The following is a 25,799-nucleotide window of genomic DNA, read 5'->3' as shown; positions in this document are numbered from 1 at the left end:
GAGATTTTGAAATTAAATGGAGTACAGACAACATTACAAAACACTCAATAATAGACGGTTGTTTTGCTGAGATTAAATAGCCACTCGGTGAGACGATGGTATTGACAGCGCCTGAGACCGCTCCTCCTGCGCTGTTCAGTTACTTGAATAAATTCGCTTTTTCCCCTTAAGTTTGTTTGAAATGGATTTTCTGCGGCTTTCAACCAAGACTCTACTGCACGATTTAGCTCCTTCTGTTGCCACAACTTGCGGAAACTTTAAACAAACCAACCACGAACAGCACCGGACGCCGGGCGCTCTTCATCCGTCCCTCCGCCTTCTTGGAAGACGCCCGGACTGCCCGGCGCCTTCACCTACGGCCCCCACCCGCGCCCCCGAGCATCCGGCCCGGCCGGCCAGGGGATCGAATCCCGGGGCCGTGCCGCACGCCGCGTGGCAGGGTCTGGGCTCCGAGTCCTTCCCGCCGGGCGCGCGCAATCCGCGTCCGCTCAGTCACGGCTCCGTCCCGCGGAAGGTGTCCCCGCGCCCGTCTCCCCATATGAGACGAGGTACGCGGAACCGTGGACCGTCGCCGGGACGGTCGCGGCCGCCCCCACCGTTCGGCCCTGGTGCGGTCTCATCCTGAGCGCCCAAAGGACGGAGCCGGGCAGGAGCCGGTCCGGGGCACCAGCACCAGAGACTTGAGGGAGGATTCGCCGCGGAAGACGCGCCCCGCACGCCTCCGCCCGGACCAAGGAGCCTGGGGCAGGATCCCGCCTCCGCCCGGACCAAGGAGCCTGGGGCAGGATCCCGCCTCCACGGGAGCCGGCATCTGAGAACTGAGCTCTGCGTGGCTTAAAACAAGCATCACACGATCCCTCTTAAATCAGAGGCGACCGGCGACCCTTCGGCCCAGCTGTGCTTCCCTCCGGGCTTGTGCCTGGCCCAAGCACTGGCTGCCCAGCACCGCCTCCCTCCGGCCATCCGGGTTTAGTAGGCGTCGGGAACGGACGCGCATGCTCCAAGTGTGCCTTCGCTCTTCGCTTCCCCGATCGCCGAGTGACGCGAGCAAGAGCATGGATTTATGGGAAGTGTGGTTTACGAGCCTCGGGCCCCCTGGGGTGTGTCCCCTGCCTAGGCCCAGAGCAGAACTTCAGATCCCGGCTGGCCTGCGGGAGCGGGAGGGGACCCGAGGAAGGGGGCGGGGCGAGTGGGGAGGTGGGCGGGGCAGAGGGGAAGGCCGAGCGGGGGGGGGCGGAGCCTGGCCGGCTAAGGCACCGCCGCCCGCGGTTAGAGGAACCTGAGGCGCGGGGCACGGGACCGCGAGGAGTCCGGACGGCGGCGGGCGCGAGGGCAGGCGTATCCGGAGTGGTCGCGCCTGCGTCGACTGCCGCCCCGCGGCCTTTCTCTCCGCACGTCCCCTCCCTCTCCGCCGGGACGCGGGAGAGCCCGGCGCGCGACGGGGGCGCGAGGCGGAGCGGGCGGGGGCGGCCAATGCGAAACTGGCTGGTGCTGCTGTGCCCGTGTGTGCTCGGGGCCGCGCTGCACCTCTGGCTGCGGCTGCGCTCCCCGCCGCCCGCCCGCGCCTCCAGGGCCCGCCCGGCAGGTGAGGTCCGGGAGCCGGGCGGGCAGGGAGGCCGGGCGGGGCGGGAGGCCGACTGCGAGCCCCCGGGCGGCTTCCTCCGTGGAGTCCCGCAGCGGGGAGCGGGCCGAGCGCGGCCGTCCCCTGAGGAGACAAATGGCCCTTTTCATCATCGGGGCGTTACATCGGGCGAACTCCGGGGGCTTCCCTCCGTCGGAGTCCCCGCCGCCTCTCCCCTCCCGCCTTCCTCTACCGGCCCGCCGCCGCCAGTCCTGCGTCTGCCCGCCAGGCCTGGTCCGAGCTGTGGGCGCCGGCCCGCCCGCCCCGCGAGCCAAACCTTGTGTCCTTCAGCCAGGCTGCGTGCGCTCGGGCTCCGGCCCGGGGCCTGCCCCCTCCCCGCTGCGGGTCCGCTCAGTGGGGACGCGCGGGTCTCAGTGCCGCGGCGGCGCCGGTGCACGCGGGGGAAGCCTGGTTCTCGCCTGTCGGGAACTTCGCCGTGAGAATACACGGATTGTGTTTTCTTTGCAAACTGCGGGGTCGGTCGGTGAACTCGTCCGGACCTGAAATGGGGTTGCGAGCGGGCTGTCCCTGTGAGCCTGGCTGGACGCCTGCTAGCGAGGTGTCCGCGAAACCGCCGTTCGCCGACGGTCTGTGCACTTGTTCCGGAGATTTCTCTCGGGGGAGTGAGAGCTCGGTTCCTGCCCCTTTCACCGCCTCACGCGATGCTTTGTCCGTGGAAGGTGCCGGCGGATTTTTTTTTTTTTTATGGTTTTCCCCTTTTCTCTTGTTTTCTTGTTTAAGAGGTTGCCCTAGGACATATAAAGAAACCTGGAAGGCTGTTTTCAAAATGAGGTAGTGGTTGTGTTGTGTTCTAACTACTAGGGGAGGTTTTTTCCTACCACTTCCCCCTGACCAGCTGTTTTCTTACTCAAACGTTTTAAAAATCACAATTGAATATTTGCAATTCTGAGATGGGTCTGTGCCTTACTTTTTAAGTGCGAGGCATAGAAACTAACTCGGCAATCCGCAAAGCAATCTCGTTGTAATAATGGGGGTTCCTTAGACTGGTAACAATCTCTGAGACTCTTTTCCTATTAGACAAACCGCAAACTCTTTGAAAAGGCTATTTGTGTGACCCAAATAGAATTAAAACACGGTTAATTTATTTAATGAAAGTAAAGTGGTTACAGAGCGTTTAACCTATTAATAGGTTAGGATGTGGGGCTTTTTAAATTTTTTTAAGGTCCTGTTTTTTAGGTTTTTGTAAACTGAGCAGAGGAAAGAGTGCCATAGATCTAAAATGCTTTATATCATCTGTTAGGTTTGTGTTTTACAGCTTTCTTTCCCTTTTTGTGAGCACTACTAGAATTTACTTGCAGAACATTCTTAGGATATTTCTGACCTTAATTTAGTCTTTTGAGGTTCAATAAACAAGAAAAACCTGTTTGTCTCCAAGCTTAAAACTTAGTAGGCGGTTTCTTAGTTTCAGTGAAGTTTTTCTTATCCGCACAGTGTTTGGATGATGCCCCTTTCTTGCTGTCAGGTCAGCCTGAGCTAGGTTAAGGAGACTAGGAAATAGGCCATGAGGAGGATCCGGCTATAGGTAAAGAAATCAGTACTGGTTAAATCAATTAACTTTGACTTAGGTGGATACCGTGCATCTGGTTAGATGATAAATTAGATATTTTACTCTAAATGAAACCTGGCAGACTCCTAATTTTCACTTGCAAAACTAAAAGCAGTAGAAGCATATGGATCGCCAAGATTTCCTGCAGCTCCTTTTCCCATCATGTTACCACCGCATTCAAACGAAAACATTTGGGCACTTTTATATTTCTACCCTTATGCCTCAGCCTAAAGTGAGAGAGAAAACCCAAGATTTTGTTACGTTTTCTTCCCTTGAATTAATGTTTTAAGATTTCTTTTTATTCTCTTGTCTGCCTCTTTGTCTTCAGGCTCATTAAGTTGTGACAGTACTTTTTTAAAGGGAGACTTACCATCCCTGAGTATTTAAAAAAAAAAAAAAAAAAGCCCTCTGACTTGTAGTGGATTCAGCAAATTTTTGAGAGCTTACTCTGTGCCCACTCCCGTTGTAGGTATAGAGTTACAGCAGTAACCCAGATCACATTCCTGCTGTCGTGCAGTTTACAATTTAGAAGGCAAGACAGAACCGCAAAAATAATTTTTTAATATCCTAGGGGATGGAGATAGGTGGGATGACAAAAAGAAAACAGTGTAGAGGGCAGAGAATGGTGCACTACTGTTCTAAATAGAGAGGTCAAGGGAGGCCCTCTGAAGAGGTGCCCTTGAGCCGGGGCATAGAAGTCCCGTCAGCACCTGGCGTTTTTCTGACGTAGTGGCTCCCTTGAAACAGCTGAACTAAGGTCCAGGAGAGCAACTGGTGAAGAGGAAGCAGGTCTCTTGTGAAATCCAGCACACCTAGGGGTGCATGAGGAGAGTGGAGACAGGGATACTGGACTGGACGGTACAGATAGAAGATACATCTCATATCTCATACTCATTTTGGGTAATACCTTAGCAGGAATTATGTAATGTCCTTTTTCAGAAAAAGGATGTGACCAAAGAAGTCTTCTCTTTCTAGGATATTTGGAGAGAAGGAAACCAGAGTGAAAGGAAAGAAGCATATCCATTCAACAAATGCTTAGAGCTCTAGGTTCCAAGCTAGATGTGGAGTCCCCTGCTCTGAGACCCTCAAAGTCTGCTGAACTGAGACAGAGAGCAAGGAGAAGGCCAAAGACAAATTGAGCTTGCTTTGCAATTTTGCCTAGGGCTGGTTCATCCAAAATTATCCCTATATGGTAATCTTGTCTCTGTGCTTCAGTTTCCTTATTTATAAAATGATGATCTCATAGGGTTATTGTGTAGATTCGATTAATACAACACCCAGAAAAGTGCCTGATTCATAGTAAACACTCCATGAATTTTAGAGAGGAGAAATAGGATAGTGGTGGCTGGTGCGTAGGCTAGTGAGGTATTTGGGGAGGTTTTAGAGTTTGGGCATGTTAGTCATGTATATGATGATTGTCCTTATCAGTAGATCAGTCATGAATTTATATGTTTCCCTCATTTCCAAGATTTCTGCTTATTTGGGATTGATGTCATCTGAGAGCATGTGAGAGTAGAAATTTTGGTCTGATTTTTAAGAATCCTTGGGCCTATTTTGAACAATCAGTTTTGAAGTCAACCTCCCTTGGTCTTGAATAGACTTTTGGATGTCCACTGTCAGTGGAGAACCTTGCAGGTTGCCAGACCCTCAGGATACACTACATACTAGAGAAGGGAATGCCATTGTCCTCAGGGAGCTGGTGCGGGGTTTTAATTATCCCTGGCATAAAAGTTTGTTTTTTTGTGCTTAGTAATTTGAAGGAATGAATCAAGGGAACAAAACTGGGCAAGTATGAATGAATTTGTCACCTACATATTGTCTATTCACTTTTTATGATGACCTTATGATATAAACTTTTTTCTTAGAAAAGTAAAACAAGTTCTTTGTAAAAAAATTTGAAATTATTTTTAAGAACAGGGAAAATGATCTTTATGATAGTTTTGAATGCACATACTTAAAATGCATGTTGGAATTACTTAGTATTGGAAAATTACTTAGTATTTTTTTAAAAAATTGTATTGATGTATAATATACCTTCAGAAAAGGGCCTGTAAATGTATAGGTTGATATATTTTTGATACACCCGACTAATCCAACACGTCAGAAGCTCCCTTTATGCTCCCTTCCATTATGGCCAGGAGTGGTAACCACTGTCCTGTTCTTAAATGGCAGAGATTTGCCTGTTGATACTTTATATAAATGGAACCACACAGTATGTACATAGTTCTTATAGCCTCCTGATCTTAATATGGTAAATAACAATATAACATAATTCTACAACATAATTTTAATGGGTGCATATAGATACACCTTAACTAATCCCTTATTTTTGCATTTCTGGATTTTGCAGTTGTTCACTATTAATAAATGACACTATGATGAGTAGAGATCTTTTAGTACATCACTGATTATTTATTTAGAATAAGTTCTTAGATGTGGAATGCTGGATAGAACTTATATAGCTCTGGAAAGCCTGGGTGGCTCAGTAGGTTAAGTGTCCGACTCTTGATCTCAGTTGGTCTTGGAGCACCATATTGGGCTCCACTCTGGGCATGAAGCCTACTAAAAAAAAAAAAAAAAAAATTATCTGAGATATTTGATGTGTATTGGCAGATTGTCCCACAGAACACTACCAAATTCCATTCCAGCTGCAACATAGAGGAACCATTTCCTTGAAAAAATTCTAAATAACATTTCTTTACAATACCAATGGTTGGGGTATTATTTAAGAAGGTATTTGTCATTTTGAACATAGCAGGAGCCTGGTACCTTACTGCTCTAATTCAAACTTGATTCCTAGTGAAATGGAATGTTTTTTCATAGGTTGGTTGGCTATTTGCATTTTATCTGTGAATTATCTTTGTGTCTTTTTTTTTTTTAAAGATTGTATTTATTTATTTGACAGACAGAGATCACAAGTAGGCAGAGAGGCAGGCAGAGAGAGAGGAGGAAGCAGGCTACCTGCTGAGCAGAGAGCCCGATGCAGGGCTCAATCTCAGGACCCTGGGATCACGACCCAAGCCGAAGGCAGAGGCTTTAACCCACTGAGCCACCCAGGCGCCCCTCTTTGTGCCTTTTTATAGCCTGTTTACTTCTTAGCTGTTCATTTCTATTTTTCCTGTCTCCAGACACCAGAATCAAAGTAGGTCCCCTGTACTAGCAAGTAGCGTAGGGTGTGAAAGTGTGCAGGCAAAGGCTGGTCGGTAGGAATGTGGGCATTCTTGCACAAATGTTTATTGAACACCTGCTGAGGGTTTCATACCTTGTAATGCAGTACTCCCAAGTCTGTTGGACTGACTTACATTGCTGGTACGTGGTAGAATACCTGTTTTTTTAAACTGAGATATAATTGACCTACTACAGCTTAGTTATAATTTTTTTTTTTTTTTGTAAAGATTTTATTTATTTATTTGACAGGCAGAGATCACAAGTAAGCAGAGAAGCAGGCCTAGAGAGAAGAGGAAGCAGGCTCCCTGCTGAGCAGAGAGCCCGATGCGGGGCTCGATCCCAGGACCCTGGGATCATGACCTGAGCCGAAGGCAGGGGCTTAACCCACTGAGCCACCCAGGCGCCCCTAATTTTTTCTTGTGATGAGAACTTTTGAGATCTGTCTTAGCAGCTTTCAGATCTCATGTAACCTTACAGCATTATTCACTATAGCACCCGAGTTGTACATGACATCCCCATGACTTCTTTATTTTAACTGGAAGTCTGTACTTCTGACCCCCTTCACCATTCTGCCCACATGCCACCCTTTCCCTCTGGCAACCGTCAGTCTGTTTTCTATGAATTTAGTGTTTTGTTTTGTTTAGATTGTACGTAAGAGTGAAACTGTACCATATTTGTCTTTCTCTGTCTGGCTGGGGTCACGTAGCATAACACCCTCAAGATCTATCCATGTTGTCAGACGTGGCAAGATTTCCTTCTTTTTTATGGTAAATAATATTCCCTTATATTTGTCTATAACACGTTTTCTTTATCTGCGCATCTCTCAGTGAACACTTCGGTGGTTTCCATGTCTTGGCTATTGTAAATAGCGCCACAGTGAACAGGCGTGCAGGTATCTTCTCCAGTGTTTTCATTTCCTTTGAGTAAATATCCAGAAGTGGAACTGCCGGATCATATGATAGTTCTAGTTTAAATTTTTTGAGGAACCTCCATAGTGTTTATTACAGGGACTACGGTGATTTATTGTCCCACCAAAAGGGCGCAAGCCTTCCTTTTCCTACACTTTCTTACCAACACTTGTATCTTTTTGATACTAGCCATCCTGACGGGTGTAAGGTGATCTCACCTTGTGGTTTTGATTTGCATTTCCCTGATGATGAGTGATGTTGACCACCTTTTCATATGCCTGTTGGCCATATGTATGTTGTCTTAGGAAATGTGTCTGTTCAGATCCGCTGCCTGTTTTTTAATTGGATTGCTTGTTTTTTTACTATTGAGTTGTAGGAGTTTTTATTTTTTAATATGTTTTCAGTATTAATCCCTTATCAGATACATGATTTGCAATTTCATTTTGTCGATGATTTTCTTTGCTGTGCAGAAGAAGCTTTTTAGTTTGATGTAGTGCTGCTCATTTATTTTTGCTTTTGTTGCATTTGCTTCTGGTGTCAAATCCAAAAAATCATCACCAAAACTAGTGTCAAGGAGCTTACTGCCTATATTTTATTCTAAGAGTTTTATGATGTCAAGTCTGATGTTCAAGTCTTTGATCCATTTTGAGTTGATTTTTGTGAATAGTATAAGGTGGTGGTCAGTTTCATTCTTTTACATATGGCTGTCTAGTTTTCCCAGCACCCTCTATTGAAGAGACTGTCCTTTTCCCATTGTATATTCTTGTCTCCTTTGTCATAGATTAATTGACCATATAATTTTGGGTTTATTTCTGGGCTCTATTCTATCCCATTGACATATATGTCAGTTTTTATGCCAAACCATGCTGTTTTGATCACTATATCCTTATAATATAGTTTGAAACCAGTGAGCATCATGCCTCCAGTGTTTTGCTTAATGTGTTTGTTTATTTCATTTTTTTCACATATGACCCCACCTACCTCTCTGCTGGCAACCACCAGTTTGTTCTGTGTATTTAAGGGTCTGCTTTTTTGTTTAGTTTTATCATTTGTTTTGTTTCTTAAAGTCTGTGTATGAGTGGAATCATATGGTATTTGTCGTTCTCTGACTGGGTTATTTCACATAGCATAATACTCTCTTGGTTCATCCATGTTTTTGGAAATGATGCGATTTCATTCTTTTTTATGGTCAAGTGATACTCCATTGTGCATATACCCTGTGTTCTTTATCCATTCATCTATCAGTGGACACTTGCGCTACTTCTGTATCTTAGCTGCTGTAGATAATGCTGCAGTAAACATAGAGGTGCATGTCTCTTTTCAGTCTTGTTGGTTGATTTGCAAATTCTGAACCACTCTTGCATCTCTGGAGTAAATCCCACCCTATCGTGGTTAATGATTTTTTTAATGTTTTGTTGTATTTTCGGTTGGCTGATACTTTGTTGAGAATCTTTAAACCTATATTCATCAGAGTTGTTGGCTTGTAGTTCTTTCTTGTGGTGTCTTTATCTGGTTTTGGTATCAGGCTGCTGCTGGCCTTGTGGAATAAATTTGGAAGATTTCTTTCCTCTGTTATTTTTTGGAATAGTTTGGGAAGAATAGATAATAACTCTTCTTTGAATGTCTGGGAGAATTACCTATGAAGCCATCTGGGCCTGGACTTTAGTTGGTTTTTTGATTACAGATTCAGTTTCATTGCTGGTAACCAGTCTGCAAATTTTCTTTTTCTTCCTAATTCAGTTTCGAAAGTTTATGTTACTGCGAAATTACCCATTTCGTCTAGGTTGTCCTGTTTGTTGGCAAATGATTTCTTACAATCTTTGTATTTCTGTGATGTTGGTTGTTATTTCTTATCCTTCATTTCTGGTGTATTTATTTGAGTCCCCTCCTTCCCTTCCTCTCTCTCTCTCTCTCTCTCGCTCTCGCTCTCGCTCTCTCCTCTCTCTGTTTTTTGATGAGTCTGGCTAAGATTTATCAATTTTGTTGATATTTTCAAAGAATCAGCTCCTGGTTTCATTGATGCGTTCTATTGTTTTCTTAGTCTCTATATCATTTGTTTCTGCTCTCATCTTTGCTATTTCCTTCTTTCTATTGACTTTGGGTTTTGTTCTTCCTCTAGCTTCTTTAGGTATAAGGTTAGATTATTTGAGATTCTTCTTGTTTCCTGAGGTAGGCCTCTATTGTTGTAATCATCTCTCTTAGATGAGGATAGAAGAGCTAATGCTGCGCGATGCCCTCCTGTTTGTTCTTTCCTGAGATTGCAATGGCTATTTAAGGTCTTTTGTGGTTTCATACAAATGTTAGGGTTGTTTGCTGTATTCCTGTGAAAAATGCCACTAGAATTTTGATAGGCATTGCATTGAATCTGTAGATTGCTTTGGGTAGTATGGACATTTAAAAAATACTCTAACCCACGAGCATAGAATATCATTTCATTTATTTGTGTGTTCTCCAGTTTCTTTCGTCAGTGTCTTACAGCTTCCAGTGTACAGCTCTCTCACCTTGTTGATTAAATTTATTCCTAGGTGTTTTGTCCTTTCTGTTTCAGTTGTTAATAGGATTGGTTTCTAAATTTTTTTTGATGGTTCATTATTAGTGTATAGAAGTGCCTCTGATTTTTGTAGATAGATTTTGTGTCCTGCAGCTTTACTGAGTTTGTTTATTACTTCCAGGAGTTCTTTTGGTTGACTCTTTAGGGTCCTATTTTTCAGTATATCTGGAAGGAGAAGTTTTTTCAGAGGCCAAAATCTGCCATGCCCTTCTCTTCTGCAAGGAGAAATGCGTGTAAACTAAAGCACTTCCACAGAAGCAGCTTAGACATGGAGTAGAAGCAAAGGAGAGGATTGGCAGTGGAATGAGATCAAAAAGTAGTTTGCAGCCGTAAGCTGTGGGATTTTCACATGCCACATGGTCATCTGTATCTTTATTATTTATTTATTAAGTTTCAGAAAAATCTTGTTTGACAGTGAGATGAAGAAGCCAGCAATAAACCATTAGGATAGCCTTGGAATTTTTTTTCATGTTTTAAGTTTTTATTATGAATATTTTTAAACATACCAAAAATAGAAGATTAGAACAAATATTATGTACGCACCATACACCTTCAACTCACGTTTTTCATAAACACTCCTATCCACTTCTTCCCACTGGATTATTTAGAGGCAAATCACAGAGAAGTTATTATTTTCATAAATATCTTAGTATAGTGTCTCTATCAGTAGACTTTAAAAAACCATAACTACAAAACCGTCATCATAATTAGAAAAATTAATGATTCTTTCCAATATTTAGTGTTCAGAATTTCCCAGTTGTCTTTTAAAATTTTAATTCTAGTGTAGTTAATATGCAGTGTTGTGTTAGTTTCAGGTGTACAATACAATGTTCAGCCCTTCCACAGATCTCTCAGGGCTCATCATTAGGACACCCCTGCCATGGTCCAGTGAAAGATAAGAGTCTGACTTGAAGCAGGGGGTAGAATTAATGACGAGAAAGGGTCTGATTTGAGACATTGTTCATGAAGACTTTGTCAATCAAGAACAAGCTAAATTATGTTTCATGTAATCCATTTCTCAAAGGTTTATTTTGATTATCTACCAAAAATGAAGCAGTGGTAATTTGGCATTTAACGGATTGTTTTAGTTATTTTATGATTTTGCTTTTGTGCATCAGCCTTGTTTTCTGCTGATGTCAGGTAAATGAGGCATTTAGATTAAATGTCTCTTTGCTCTTCTACAGTTTTTAATCGTTCCAGAAGACATTTTGTAATGGATGAAATAGACTATCCGAAGACGTTTTGGTATCGGGGTTTTGTTTGTTTGTTTTTTTGTTTTGGGTTTTTTTTTTTTTTTAGGAAGCTGAGACACAGGGATTTAAATAGCTTATTATGGGTATCACGCAGCACGTTGGCTTTGGAATCAGTGTCAGATATGTCTGGTTACTACATTTGCCTCATTCCTGTTGTTAAAAGTACTCTTTTATCTCTTTGTGAAAGAGTAGGGGGTGAGATGCAATATCATTGCCAATTTTACATAAGCACTTAACTTATCCTCCAAATTCAGACTCATTTAGAGTTAGTTCCAGCAGTAGGTACAGCTTTCATTGTATAGTTCTGTGTACTTGAGAAAAAATGTTCCTGAAGTGTTTATTTCATTCATATAAATGTTTAATTTCTATGAAATTAAAAAAAAGTAACGTGCTAACCAGCATTTCCAGTGATCTGCTTATCACTGCTTTGCCACCTAGACTGGTGTTAGGAATAAAAGATCAGAATTTAGTCTCAGAGGAGCTACATCGAGCTGTGTTGCTAATAGAAGGTGATGAAGAATGGAGGTCAGTTGCTGGGGATTAAATCTTAGCCTCACCGTTTACTAACTGTTTGCCTTAGAAATTTACTGAATTCTCTGTGCCTCTGGCCTTGTTTGTTTCATAAGGAGCCTGACCCCACCTACCTCTCGGTGTTGTGAGCATTAAATGATACTCTACATGCAAAGCATTCAACTGATACTCTATGCATAGTACTTTATAGGTGTGCAATGAATATGGTCTCTTATAAGCAAGGTTAGTCAAGGAAAATTTGGATTTACATTAAAGATAAGTTCCTGCCTGGGGTACCTGGGTGGCACAGTTGGTTAGGTGACCAGCTCTTGGTTTCAGCTCAGGTCAGGATCTCACAGCCCTGGGATCAAGCCCCCACTCAGCCGGGAGTCTGCTTGGGATTCTCTCTCTCTCTCCCTCTCCCTGCCCCTCCCACTTGTTCTCTCTCTTTCTCTCTCTCAAATACATAAATCTTAAAAAAAAAAAGATAAATTTCTGCCTTTAAAGAATTCATTTTAGTACAGGATTCATGGTAAGCTAATATAACAAGTATCTCTACTTCATTTAGATTGGTTTTTTGGTTTGTTTGTTTTGGGGGGTTTCTTTTGTTTTTAGAAATGTGTCTTTTGTGGAAAATAAGGTATCTACACAAAAATCCCTATATTCCTAGACGTGTTACAATGTAATATTCTTCAGGTATCCTATTAGAAGTGTCTGTCTCCCAGATTTTCTTATTATTTTAATTGGTCCTTTGAAAAAATACCATCATGTTTTTGTTGTCTTTTGACTGAATGCTTGGATCCTCTGGCATATAAAAGGATTGCACTTAACGTAGGCAAGCTCTCTGGCCTTCGATTATTTAATTTTGGAAACATTTTGGATCAGTTCCCGTCATTGGAGAAAGGTGAAATGGCCCCTCATCAGAGCTATGTATAAGCTTGTAGCTCTCCAGCTTTGAAACTGGTGATAAAAAACAAAATATCTTCCCCTTCTGTCTACTAAGGACAGTTTTTTTTCTTAAATGTAATCCTGCCCATTAGACCTTACGGCAGTAAAAAATGAGCCATTCGCATGACTTGTCACTTGATTTTGTTGTTGCTTCCCTGGAAGTATTGCCTCCCTCTTTCATTCCTTAGAATATTAAGTGATACAAGGTTTGCTGGCTGTGGAATTTATTGGTGTTAATCAGGGTTCTGGTACTATTCAGCATAGTAGTCGTTCAGCTTTTTTTCCCAAACTTACTTTTTTTTTTTTTTTTTTTTTGAGAGAAAGAGAGCAAGAGCCAGAGTGGGGGGCTACAGAGGGAGAAGGAGAGAGAGAATCTCAGGCAGGCCCATGCCCAGCACAGAGCCCAACATGGGGCTTGATCTCAGGACCCTGAGATCATGACCTGAGCTAAAATCAAGAGTTGGCTCCTCAAGCAACGGAGCCACCCAGGCGCCCTATAATGTTAACGTAGGCTTCACCTTTGAAAGCACGGATTTGTGTGGTGGTTATCGTTGCAGTTGGTTGCCAGTGAGTGCCTACTGTTTTGGTACCAAACCGGGACCTTTATATATATCATCTCATTTAATTCTTACAACAACTCTATGAGAAGTGTTACTATACCCATTTGTAGTCTAGGAAACTGAGGCTTAAGAAGGTAAGTGAATTTTCGGGGTGACTGGCTGGCGCAGTCAGTAGAACGTGAGACTCTTGATCTCAGGGTGGGGAGTTCAAACCCCATGAGGCGGACTGAGATTACTTACTTTTTTTTCAAACCTTTAATTAAAAAAAGAAGTTAAATAACTGTTACAGGACATAAAAAGAACCAGGATTCTGCTCGCGGCCTGACGGACTCATACTGCCTACTATTGCGTGGTTTATGTCACGCTGCCTTTCCAAACTCATTCTCACCGTAAACATCTTATTGGTTTTGAAGTCTTTACATATTTATGGAAGCATAAATATATACATACGTAGGGAAGACAAAAAGACTATATGCCAAAAAGTCGTGGTTATCTGGATGGTACGTCTGATTTTTTAAATATTTTTTTTCTATTTCTTTGTATTTTCTATACACATGAACATACATTATTTTATAATAAACATTTTTATGTCACATATGAACAGTAATTGAGATACGACGTTTCTAATTTATTGTTGCTTATTTCTAGATCAATTGGCCTCATTTCCTCAGTGGAAGTCTAGTCACTATGATGTGGTAGTTGGTGTGTTGTCTGCTCGCAATAACCATGAACTTCGAAATGTGATAAGAAGCACCTGGCTGAAGCATTTAATACAACATCCATCACTAAGTCAACGGTAGGTTTTCTGAGTTGGCACTTGCCTGATTAACTGAGTAAATGTTCTGGAAAACCTCTCTTGAGACAGTCAGAAATGTTAATTGAGACATGTGGCCGCTCTTCCTGGGAGAAATGGCTATTTTATTTTGCTTTCCCTTCACATAGAGTCACAAAGTTCTTAACGGAAAGATAGGGGAGAATATGTTCATTGGTTAACATACTAGCATTTATAGATACCTAGTTTGTTTTGTTTTTGCTTTGATTTAGAATAGTAATTCCTTTTTTTTTTTTTTTCTAAGAGAGCACAAGTGAGCAGGGAGAGAGGCAGAGGGAGAGGGAGAAAGAATCAGAAAGAACCTTAAGCAGTTTCCATGCCCAGCACAGAGCCCAGTGCAGGGCTGGATGTCACAACCCTGAGGTCATGACCCGAGCTGAAATCGAGAGTTGGACACTTAACCACCCAGGTGCCCCTAGAATAGTAATTCTTAAAAGGTTCTATTCCAGGGGCGCCCGAGTGGCTCAGTGGGTTAAGCCTCTGCCTTCGGCTCAGGTCATGATCTCAGGGTCCTGGGATCGAGCCCCACATCGGGCTCTCTGCTCAGCAGGGTGTTGGCTTCCCCACCCACCCACCCACCCCCGCCCCCCCCCCCACCTGCCTCTCTGCCTACTTGTGATCTCTCTCTCTCTCTCTGTCAAATAAATAAAATAAAAATTTAAAAAAAAGTTCTATTCCAGAATAGGTCTCTGGTTAGACATGTTTGTGTCTAAATATGCTTTTTACCAACTCCACAGAGACACACTGAATTTTTCCTGTTCTGTAGTGTTTTTTTAAATTGTGTGCTCTGCAGTGTATAGCTCTTTTTCCTGCCTGCCCTTCCAGGGCTGAGCTTTGGTAGCACACCTCAGTTATTGGTTAGGAGCCCAAGACCTTAGCAATGAGACCAGCCTCTGAAGATGACATCGTGAGGGGTTGGTGGAACAGAAGCATGGGAGACTGAACTCTTAGTTCTGCGAAGACACTCAGATGATGAGCGGTTCTCCGTGGCCCTCTCAGGATTGCATTACACTGGCACATTTGGGACTGAGTAGCTACACAGTTGTGGTATTTTCTTGTCATCAGTCATGAACATTTATAGATTTCCTATCTTATTCATAGCGGCTTTCATTCCTTTTCAAGACAGATTTCCTTGGTTCATGATCTCAATGATAATAGTACCAATAAAACAGCAAATGAAAGGTTCTTGGACTCCTCACTGCTGTCAGAACCTCGTCCAAAACCTGCACTTCCTACATAGCCTTTTCTGTCCTAGAGAATAATGACCCCTCGCTGCCTGTTGCTCAGAAAACCCCCGTGACTATGTAATAAGTGAGGGAGTGAGTCCCCCTTACGGGTCTTTAAGGATCCGTCCAGCATGGCCACAGAAGGTACACTGGGAGAGGCCTATGAAATTAGATCTAGTCCACTCCCAAGTCCTAGAGAAGGAGGCCCAGTGCGCCCCACAGGGGGCAGCCACACAGGAGCAGCGTCCAGGGAGCAGGCTCAACCAAGCAGGTGGGGAGTACACAGTGGGGCCCCATGGGTACATGCCTTTACGGGGTCACAGGGCCGTATACAAGCAGAGGAGGGAGGGGATTTCACTGTTGTGTTTGAAGTCACTAGGTGAGTGAGGGAGGGCCAGAGGGGGATCTCATGGCAGGGACCAGCTTTATCGCTCCAGTGTATCAGGGCACCTGGGGAGGATGCTCATAGCCTCTTTGTGAGGATGTTGAGGCACCCGGAAAATAGGAAATTTTAAAAATTTGTACTATATTGTTATCTTGATTTCTTTTTTCTCTCACATGCAACATCCAACCCATCGGCATGTTTTCTTGGTGCTACCTCTCTATATCACCCAGAGTCCAGCCCCTCGCCACCTCTGCCGCTACCATCAGAACCACCACCCTCTCCCCATTAGGCCACATTACCTCTCACCTGGATTCTTGCAGCCTCCTCTATCTGGATTTCCTGCCTCTACCTTTGTTCCCCTATATTTTATTTTCTGTACAGCAGCCAGAGTGCTTCTTTTAAAATTCATCAAATTACATCTGTTTTCCGTTCATATCCCTCCACTGGCTTCTCTTTTGCTCAGAGTGAAATACCAAGTGCTCTGTGGTCTTTGATTTTATCTACATCTACTTTCCCTACACTGGCAAACATTACTGTGCTTCCATCATACACTAAGCGTGCTTCTGCCTTGGGGCCTTTGCACTTACTGTCTCCCCTGTCTTTATCACTCTTCCACTGGACAGTCCTCATGGTTCACAGTCTCACATTTTTCAGCTCTCTGTTTAGATGTCACCTTAGCAGGAGGCAGCCCTTTATTAAATAGCACCTAACCCCTTTTCCCTCCCCATCCTCCCTTACTTGACTTCATTTTTCTTTATAATACTTATTACCAACTAGCATGTTTATTGTATTTAGCTTTATGTCTTAAATCATTTGTCTTTCCCCACGAGAATGTAGTTTCGTGAGTGTAGGGACTTTAACATTTTTTTTAAGATTTTATTTTCAGAGAGAGAGAAAGAACACAAGTGAGCAGGGGAAGGGGTTGAGGGAGAGGGAGACAGGGAGAAAGGATCTTCAGCAGGCTCCACGCACTGGGTGTGGAGCCCGACATTGGGCTCAGTCCATGACCTGAGATCCTGACCTGAGCCAAAACCAAGAGTTGGATGTTCAACCAACTCAACCACCCAGGCACCCGGGGAATGTAGCTTATTTCACTGATGTATTCCTAATACTTGGAACCTAACTTGGCACAGAGTAAGACACTTAACAACTCTTGAGGGAATGACTCAGACTAAATGTAGTGGGGAAAATTAACATTCAGATAGTCACGAGTCATTTATTTGCCATCATAGCATCACTGCTTTAAATTTAGTAAGCTTGGTGATTTGTTCTATAAAAATGATGGGATACTTATATAAAAATAGATACTAGCCAAAAACAACTTGGGGCAGAGTGATTTTGTGAATCTAGTAAGAGTATTTAAGGTGGCTTTAAAAAAAACTAATTTGGTAAATATCCGCAGTAACTTAGTCAACGAACTTATTCATTTCTGTTTATACTTTTATTCTAAATGCTAGTTGTTTATGAATGGGTATTCTGCCTTAATTGGCCATTAGTAAACGAAAATGTTTGCATTTCTGTAGCTGTGGCTTACTTTCAAATCTTGCATTTCACTGAGGGAGCCAGATTCTACATACACTTCCACGACATTATTTAATGAAAAGCCTTTGTAATAAAATTAATAAATTGTCAATTTCACAAGTAACTATTAAGTATCTTCTGCATACACGTAGTTTACTGCATGTAGTTGCCATAGAGTCGGAGTCTTTATGGGAGCTTGAAGTTTAATAGAAGGAAATAGATGTAACAGTGTAATAAAATGTTATATGTGCTATAGTAGAGATAGATAGAAAACAGCCTGGAGTGTTTGGGAATCTCCAAACAGTTCCATGTAACTGGAACCCTGGGTTGGGAAGGGGAGTTCAGGGGACCGTGTGGGCAAGTGAGATGAGGCGCTTGGGAAGGAAAGGGGGGCCGAGAGACAGGGATTATGAGGTAGAGGAAGAGCATCGAGCCCAGGGGCAGGCTGTGACCAGGCCCAGCAGAATAGCTGTGGGGACCGTGGCATGGACTGCCGAGACCCGGCTAGGCAGCTGAGGAGCTGAACTGAAGTGTGACCTTAGAAGAAAATGAGGTAAATAAACCGCAAGAGGGAGAGGAGGAAAAGGAGTCGAGGATGGTTGCTAGCTTTCTAACTTGGAGAATAATGAAATCATCAATCAAGGCAAAAACACTAGAGGGGAAGAGCAGGTTTCATGGGAGAGAAGTTCTGCGGTGAGTATGTTGAGTCTGGTACCTGAAGGCAGTAGTGTGTGCTGGTGAAAGTGTACCAGCTGGTTCTCGGAAGCGTAACAATTATGTGTACGTGTGCGTATGTATGTATGTGTTCTAAGTTTTACTGATAGAAATGATGTATGGTGCGTAACTGACAGATAATAGCATATGCGATACTCTATTATAAATTCCATGTAACGAGCTGATTCCCACGGATGCTCCCAGTGTTCTAGACCTTTGTATCTAACCAATTACATGTTGCTCCTGACAGGAGTGCAGTTTGGACATAAATATTTCCTTTAAGATAGAGTAAAGTCAGTGACTTCTTTTTTGAATCAGGTAATAGGTTTTGAATAGTGGAAGAATGGTTCCTCAGTTTTTTGTGCTATTCACAATGGGGTGGCTACAGACACATCAGTTTTTGCTTTTTATTTTTAATTCAAGTATTATTAGTATAGCGTTACATTAGTTTCAGGTGTACAATATAGTAATTCAACAATTCTCTGCATTATGCAGTGCTTATCAAGATAGACTCTTAATCTACTTCACCTATTCCTCCCACCCCCTCCACCCACCTCCCCTCTAGCCACCAACAGTTTGTTCTCTGTACTTAAGAGCTTGTTTTTTGGGGGACACTTGCGTGGCTCAGTCAGTTAAGCATCTACCTTCAGCTTAGGTCATGATCCCAGGGTTCTGAAGTCGAGTCCCGCATCAGGCTTCCTGCCCAGCAGGGAGCCTGGTTCTCCCTCTGCCTGCTGCTCTCCCTGCTTGTGCATGCACTCGCTCTCTCTTTCGCGCTCTGACAAATAAATAAAATCTTTTTAAAATAAAATAAAATTTAAAAATTATGAAGAGACTGATCTTTTGGTTTATCTGTTTTTTTTCATTCATTTGTTTCTTAAATTCCACATATAAGTGAAATGTGGTATTTGTCTTTCTCCGAATTATTTCACTTAGTGTAATACTCTATCTAGATCTGTCTGTGTTGCTGCAAATGCCAAGAGTTCATTTTTTTATGACTGAGTCATATTCCATTGCATATGTATATACCACATCTTTATCCATTCATCCGTCGATGAACACTTGGTTGCTTCCATATCTTGGCTACTATAATTAATGTTGCAATAAATACAGGGTGCATATATCTTTTCGAATTAGTGTTTTCATTTTCTTTGGGTAAATACCCAATACTGGAATTACTGGATCATATGGTAGTTCTATTTTTTTATTTTAAAGGTTTTATGTATTTATTTGACAGAAAGATCACAAGTAGGCAGAGAGAGAGGAGGAAGCAGGTCTCCTGCTGAGCAGAGAGCCGGATGCGGGGCTCGATCCCAGGACCCTGGGATCATGACCTGAGCCAAAAACAGAGGCTTTAAGCCACTGAGCCACCCAGGTGCCCTATTTTTAATTTTGGGGGGCCCTCCATTACTGTTTTCCACAGTGGCTACAGCAGTTTGCTCTCGCACCAGCAGTGCACAAGGGTTCCCTTTTCTCCACAACCTTACCAATGCTTGTTATTTCTTGTCTTTTTGGTATTAGCCATTCTAACACCTGGGAGGTGGTATCTCATTGTGGTTTTGATTTGCATTTCCGTGAGAATGAATCATGTTGAACATGGTCTCATCTGTCTGTTGGTCATCTGTATGTCTTCTTTAGAAAACTGTCTATTCATGTCTTCTGCCCATTTTTTAATTGGGTTGTTTGGTTTTTTGATGTTGAGTTGTGTAAGTTCTTTATACATTTTGGATATTACCTCCTTATCAGATTTGTTATTTACAAGTATCTTCTCCCATTCCATAGGTTGCTTTTTAGTTTTATTGTTTCTGTCACTGTGCAGAGGCTTTTATTTTGATGTAGTCCCAGTAGTTTAATTTTGCTTTTGTTTCTCTTGCCTGAGGAAACATAGCTAGAAAAATGTTTCTAACAGCTGTCATCAGAGAAATTGCTGCCTATGTTCTCTTCTAGGAGTTTTATGGATTTACATCTCACAGTTAGGTCTTTAATCCATTTTGAGTTTATTTTTGTTTGTGGTGTAAGAAGTGGTCCCGTTTCATTCTTTTGCAGGTAGGTGTCCAGTTTCCCCAAACCCTTTGTTGAAGAGACTGTCTTTTTCCCATTGGACATCCTTGCCTCCATTGTCATTGATTAATTGTGGGTTTATCTCTGGGCTGTCTATTCTGTTCCACTGATCTATGAGGACACGTCTTACTTTTTTAAGTTTAATCTTCGTTACCTTTTCCTCCAACAATTTATTTATTTTTTTTCTCCATCCCTTAAAGTCAGTGAAACCCTTATTTGTAGTGTTTGCTAGTGTCCGTGGTATAAATATTCCCACCATGACCAACTTCAACCAACTAACACAACATCTCTGAACACAGACTTGGGGAAGATGTGTACTAGCATACCATTTTATTTCCACCGCCCAGACATAATAGGTAAATATTACCTCAAGAACATAGGTAGTACTGAAATAATTAAGAAATGATTGAGTATTTTCTTTGTTTTTAAAGCAATGTGTTTCATTGTAAGTTTACATAATTTAATAAAGGCTGTTCTTAATAACTGGCCCACAGAATTCCTGAAGATTTGGCAGGTGGCTCTCATAAGCCAGTAGGAGCAGGTTCCAGCACACTACTGTCATCTGTGGGCCACCTGGGAAAAAATGTTCAATGGATACATATGGATCTTTTAGGAGATGGGTCCAAACTAGAGATGCTAATTTGGGAATCTTTCCCAAGATAGTTGAAGTCTTGAGAATAAATATTGTCCAGGGACAGCAGGCAGAAAGAGTGAGAAGAGACCCAGAGGCAAAGTCCTGCTTTAATATCTACCATAATAGGCAGACTTGGCGAAGAAGAGCCAGTGCAAGTGACTGAGCCGGCCACATAGTGGGGGGGAAAGAGCCTTGTAAGGAGACCAGCACTCTTGAACCACAGACCGAAGGGCTGAAAAGTTGTCTGGATTTAGCAGCAAATCAGTGGTTACATTGGTGGTAAACATCTCAGTCTAAGTGGTGGGTATTGAAGCTAAAATTTCTGTTTTATAAAATGAGTGGGAGATGAAAAACTAGAGCCTGCAATTTTAGTTCATTCCTTCGTAGGACTTCACTGAAAAAGGTGGAGACAAGAAAGGATGGTCGGTAAATAGAAATGAGTATCAAGACTTTGTATTTGTATTTCGTATTTGTAACGTGTAGGGAAGGAGCCACAGGTTACAGGCAAGGTGTAGGACAGGAGAGGATCTCTTCTTGAATAGGAAGACTAATCTGGTCTGGAGCAAAAGGAATACCTTCTACAATAGAGGAAAGTAACTAAGATTGCAGATACAGATATGTTTTTAGGTCGGACCGTGTAATTGGCATGAGCATTTGCTGCTAGCCCGGCCAAACATATTCATACTCGCTTTGACGTAGTACTACAGTAGAGGACTTACCCACATGTCACGTGGTGGTTGGCAACTTTCATTTTGCTTGTTCCTGTTTTGCTAGACTAGAAAAATAAAGTTAGAATAAATATTTGGGTCTTAAAAGCTTTGAAATGGGCATGAGGAAATGGGCATGCGCAGAGTACCGATCAGTATCTGATGGTAATGCCAATACATCTTTCAGTGTGCTTGTGAAGTTCATAATAGGTGCTCACGGCTGCGACGTGCCTGTGGAAGACAGGGAAGATCCTTATTCCTGCAGACTGCTCAACATCACGAATCCGGGTGAGTCATCTTCTTCCGCAGCTCTGTGCCTCCGTGTACAAGTTTGATGTCGAGGAAAAGTTGCTAAGCTGGCTAGTCGGGTGGTCCGCTTTTAGCAGACTAAGATGGAGCTTTCATCAAAATGTAGCTTTCATCCTTTTTGACAGATTGAGTGATCACTCTAGCTCTCTGTGAAGAGTCTTTTTAGATATATTTAATTTCAGGATCCAGGATAGGTTGTTTCTTGGTATGATTCAGATGCCTCTGGAGATTTCCTTGTGCATAGATAATCCTAAAAAACTGAACTTTGAACTTTGAGACACCTGCTGATTTCACCATCTTGTCAATTTAAAGTAACCTTGGTACAAATATTATGAGTCAACTTTCCCTTTAGGATTATTGCCTATAACCTCCTACAAAAGAAACAAATAGTAAAAATTTTAAATCTGAGTAATATTTTATATTCCTTACAGTTAAAGATTTGTGGGAGTTTTGATGATGAAGAAAGATGGTCCTAATCTGGTTCCTCTATTACCAGGGAACCAGTTTTAGGATGTTGCTAACTGTGTAAGCAGATGTCTTTCTTTACCAGCATTTCCTTTTATGTTCAGCTATGGTTCTAAGGAAAAGTAAACTTTTCAAAGTCTTAAGTGTGCCAGTTATGACCCCTGGAATTTTAAGATTTGTCAGGTCTTATAATTATGTACACTTTACTCTTACAGGCAATGATAGTGTTGTCGTTGAAAGCCTGGGATTTCAAGTCAGGTTCCATGGATTTACGTCTAGGCTCTGCCTTTTTTGAGCTGTGTGACCTTTGGTCAGCTATTTACCCCATTTGTGCCTCAGTTTCACCATCTATAAACTGGGAATAAAAGTACTTACCTCATAGGCATTGACAGGATGAAATAAGTTGATACTTACGAAAACTTAGACTCGTTCCTGGGACTTAATGTTATTTTAAAGAACCTGCCTTTTATGAAGTTGAGTTTCAGTCAGCTTTTTAAATAAATTATCTGTATTGTATAAAGCTGAGGTTTCTTACTTATGCTCTTTTAGTTAACATTGTAAGTAAAATGTCATGTGTAATTGTGTTTCTGTGAGGCGGTCCATTAGCTTGTACTGGAGTCCCAAAGGGACCATGAACCTTATAAAATGTTGCATTACTGGTGATGTAAGAGTAGCCTAGAACAAATTACATTTGAAATCCAAAACCAAATCAAATTTTTAAAAACCTCACCTTGGGGCGCCTGGTGGCTCAGTGGGTTAAAGCCTCTGCCTTCAGCTCAGGTCATGGTCTCAGGGTCCTGGGATTGGCTCGGGCTCTCTGCTCAGCAGGGACCTGCTTCCTCCTCTCTCTCTCTCTGCCTGCCTCTCTGACTACTTGTGGTCTCTGTCTATCAAACAGATAAATAAAATCTTTTAAAAAAAATTAAAAAATTAAAAAAAAATTAAAAATAAATAAAATAAAATAAAAAATAAAAATAAATAAAAAATAAAAAAAATTAAAAACCTCACCTTGAATTAACCAGACTTTTATTATGTTAAGTGTTATTATCCATTAATAGTAAAGGAATGAAGCTATTAATGAAAATTTTCATAAGTGCAATACCTAGATTTAAAAAATTTTAATAGGTGTAACTAAATTTATATTAAACCTTATTTTACTTTTTGATGACTCAGATGTCATTTTCATTTTATTTCAGTACCTTAAGGTCATCATGAGTGTTAATTAATGATCATGCTCCTCTGAATATCTAGAAGTTTTGATTAATAACATTACTAAAGCAGCAAGACTTCCTGTGTCTAGGTAGCTTGAAGTTCAAGGTACATTTGTTTTTAATAGATACGTAGTTATGTTATAGTATGCATACCTATATGCATATGTATATGTATACCTATATGCATATACTTTGAGTCTTTTATATTTACTAAGTGTATTAAAAAGAAAACTTTTGCTGTCATCTAGTTTCTTTGGAGTCTAGACTCTGTTGCCAGTGCTTGGCCAACCCATGACAAAATGTGTATCCACCTTCTTCCCCCTTGTATGTAAGTGGGTGGGGGTCATCAATTCCAATCAGGCACATTTCATTGAGCATTACTAAGTGTAAAATAATATCCTAGGAATTCAAATGTAGGGATCCAGATGATCTGCTGGGTGTGGGAAGAAAACTGAATTTCTGTTTATCTGAAAAGAAGACAATGTTATCTTTATAAAGACTGAATATATTGGTAACAATAATATATGTGTCTATTTTGTAAATAGGTGTATGAGTGTGTGTACAAATGTGTTTAACTGATGTGGTTATGTGATCAGGAAAATTGGAAAACCACAGCTCTGAAAGATACAAAGAACTTTGATAAAATCTTTTAGAACAGGTTTCTATATTACTTCACAAAGTAGCACTGATATTCTCAGCCATGTGAGCTACTTCGTGTAATCAGTCCTGATTCATTTATGGTAATTGAAAACATTATTTGCAAAGGACTGTTTTTGGCTTCGATTTAGGCAGCTGTGGGGAGTGGAAAGAGCATTGATTTTGAAGTTCATAAACCCGGGGTTGATTCCTGCCTCTGCCACTTTCCGTGACCTCAGGCAAGTTACTTAACATCTCCAGGCCTCAGTATCATTACATGTGAGATCAGATAATGCCACGACCACTCAGTGTAGTTGTGAAGTTGTAAATGCGATGGGGCATGGCACACAGTATGTGGTCAGAAATGCTACTCTGATGTGCTTCTCTTTTATCGGTATTATATAGTATTTATTGGTATTTATCAGTATTATGTAGAATTTTTCAGTGTTATTGGAAGTGATTTCAAGGACTTTTGTCCTGTGACATCACAAGTATTTTAAATTGCCCAACAAGTAGGGTTTTTGGAATTTGCAGAGCAAGATTTTCTCATTATTTTTGACTGCTTTAGGTACTGTTTTAATATCCCTATTTATTGAACCTTTCCTAGTAGATTATTCCTCTATGGCATTTAGACATATATATGCACACGTGTACATACAAAAACTTACTAAAGTAGTTCTGATAATTAAATATTTTACCTAGATGTAGCTAAAAATTTCATTCTTAAATTTCAAAATTAACTTATTTTTTTACTAGAAGCAACCATATTTCTGAAGAATTTCCTTAATTTAAACTGCCATTTGTGAAGGAATTGTAAGATTATATTTGTTTGGTTATGTAATACTCATTTTCTTATGATTTCCTTAGTTTTGAACCAGGAAATTGAGGCATTCAGTCTTTCTGAAGACACTTCATCAGGAATTTCTGAGGACCGAGTTGTCAGCGTGAGCTTCCGAGTTCTCTACCCCATCGTTATTACCAGTCTTGGGGTGTTTTATGATGCCAATGATGTGGGTTTCCAGAGGAACATCACGGTCAAGCTTTATCAGGCAGAACAAGAGGTAATGCATTGTTTTGTACGAGGTTTTCCCCATTTTTCTTTTTAAAAAACACCAGCTTTTTCCTCATGGCATATAGTAGATTGGGAGACTATATAATTACATCTAATTGGAAGATTTCCACTTTTCTTCCCTTACTGATTGGATACATTATAGCATAATATAGTGATATGCTGGTTTGGGAACAGAATACCAGTGAAAAATAATGTGTTATATCTAGAAAAGAAGAGGTTGGGGCAGATCAGAAATTCCCAACCTAAAATCCCCTAAAGCCTAAGGAATTACGAAAGTTGATAATGAATGTGGAAACTTTGGGACTCTAAGGTATAAGCAAATATTAGTGTCTCTTCGTTCCAACCTTGAAAGTCTGTCTCTATAATACAAGGCTAACAGCAACAAATGTCTTTTGTAATAAAGATGTTGAGGGACTCAAAGTTTAAAACAACTGGGGTTACTCTCTTCCTGGTATGTAGGGTATCTGATTTGTTCATGGAGTACATCTAAAGGAGTATATTAGGAAGGAATTGTATTTGAAAAGATCCATTTGTAGAAATCTTGGAGGAATTATACAGTGAATGCCCATGTAGCCACCTATTTTCTACAGTAGTTAACATTTTGCTGTATTTCGGGGCACCTGGGTGACTCAAGTCAGTTAAGCATCTGCCTTCAGCCCAGGTCATGATCCTGGAGTCCCAGGATCCAGCTCCACATCGGGGTCCCTGCTCAGCTGGGAGTCTGCCTTTCTCTCTGCTCCTCACCCTGCTCATGCTCTCTCTCTTTCAAATAAATAAAATCTTAAAAAAAAAAAAAAAACACCAGTTTGCTGTATTTGCTTTATGATATATAAAGTTGTTCAACGATCTATCTTCTTATTTTTTCTGACTGTATTTCAGAGTCAGTTTCAGGCCTCAGGACACTTTGTCCCTAAACACTTCAGCATGCATATCATTAACT

At 41.6% G+C, this 25,799-nt stretch overlaps 1 protein-coding gene across 1 annotated transcript in view; it reads left to right on the top strand.

Moving 5' to 3' along the window:
* The first annotated feature begins 1,255 nt into the window (after positions 1 to 1,255).
* The window catches only part of B3GALNT2 (beta-1,3-N-acetylgalactosaminyltransferase 2), a 59,648-nt gene continuing 35,104 nt past the window's right edge, over positions 1,256 to 25,799 (top strand). The window contains exons 1-4 of the mRNA XM_046027874.1: positions 1,256 to 1,585; positions 13,735 to 13,882; positions 21,354 to 21,454; positions 24,655 to 24,848. Coding sequence (XP_045883830.1) covers positions 1,474 to 1,585; positions 13,735 to 13,882; positions 21,354 to 21,454; positions 24,655 to 24,848 — 555 coding nt within the window. The 5' untranslated portion in view covers positions 1,256 to 1,473. The remainder of the gene's footprint in view (positions 1,586 to 13,734; positions 13,883 to 21,353; positions 21,455 to 24,654; positions 24,849 to 25,799) is intronic.

Source organism: Meles meles, chromosome 13, assembly GCF_922984935.1.
Source record: "Meles meles chromosome 13, mMelMel3.1 paternal haplotype, whole genome shotgun sequence".
NCBI lineage: Eukaryota > Metazoa > Chordata > Mammalia > Carnivora > Mustelidae > Meles > Meles meles.
Note: the sequence above shows the minus strand (reverse complement) of the source record. Positions and strands in the feature narration are given on the sequence as shown.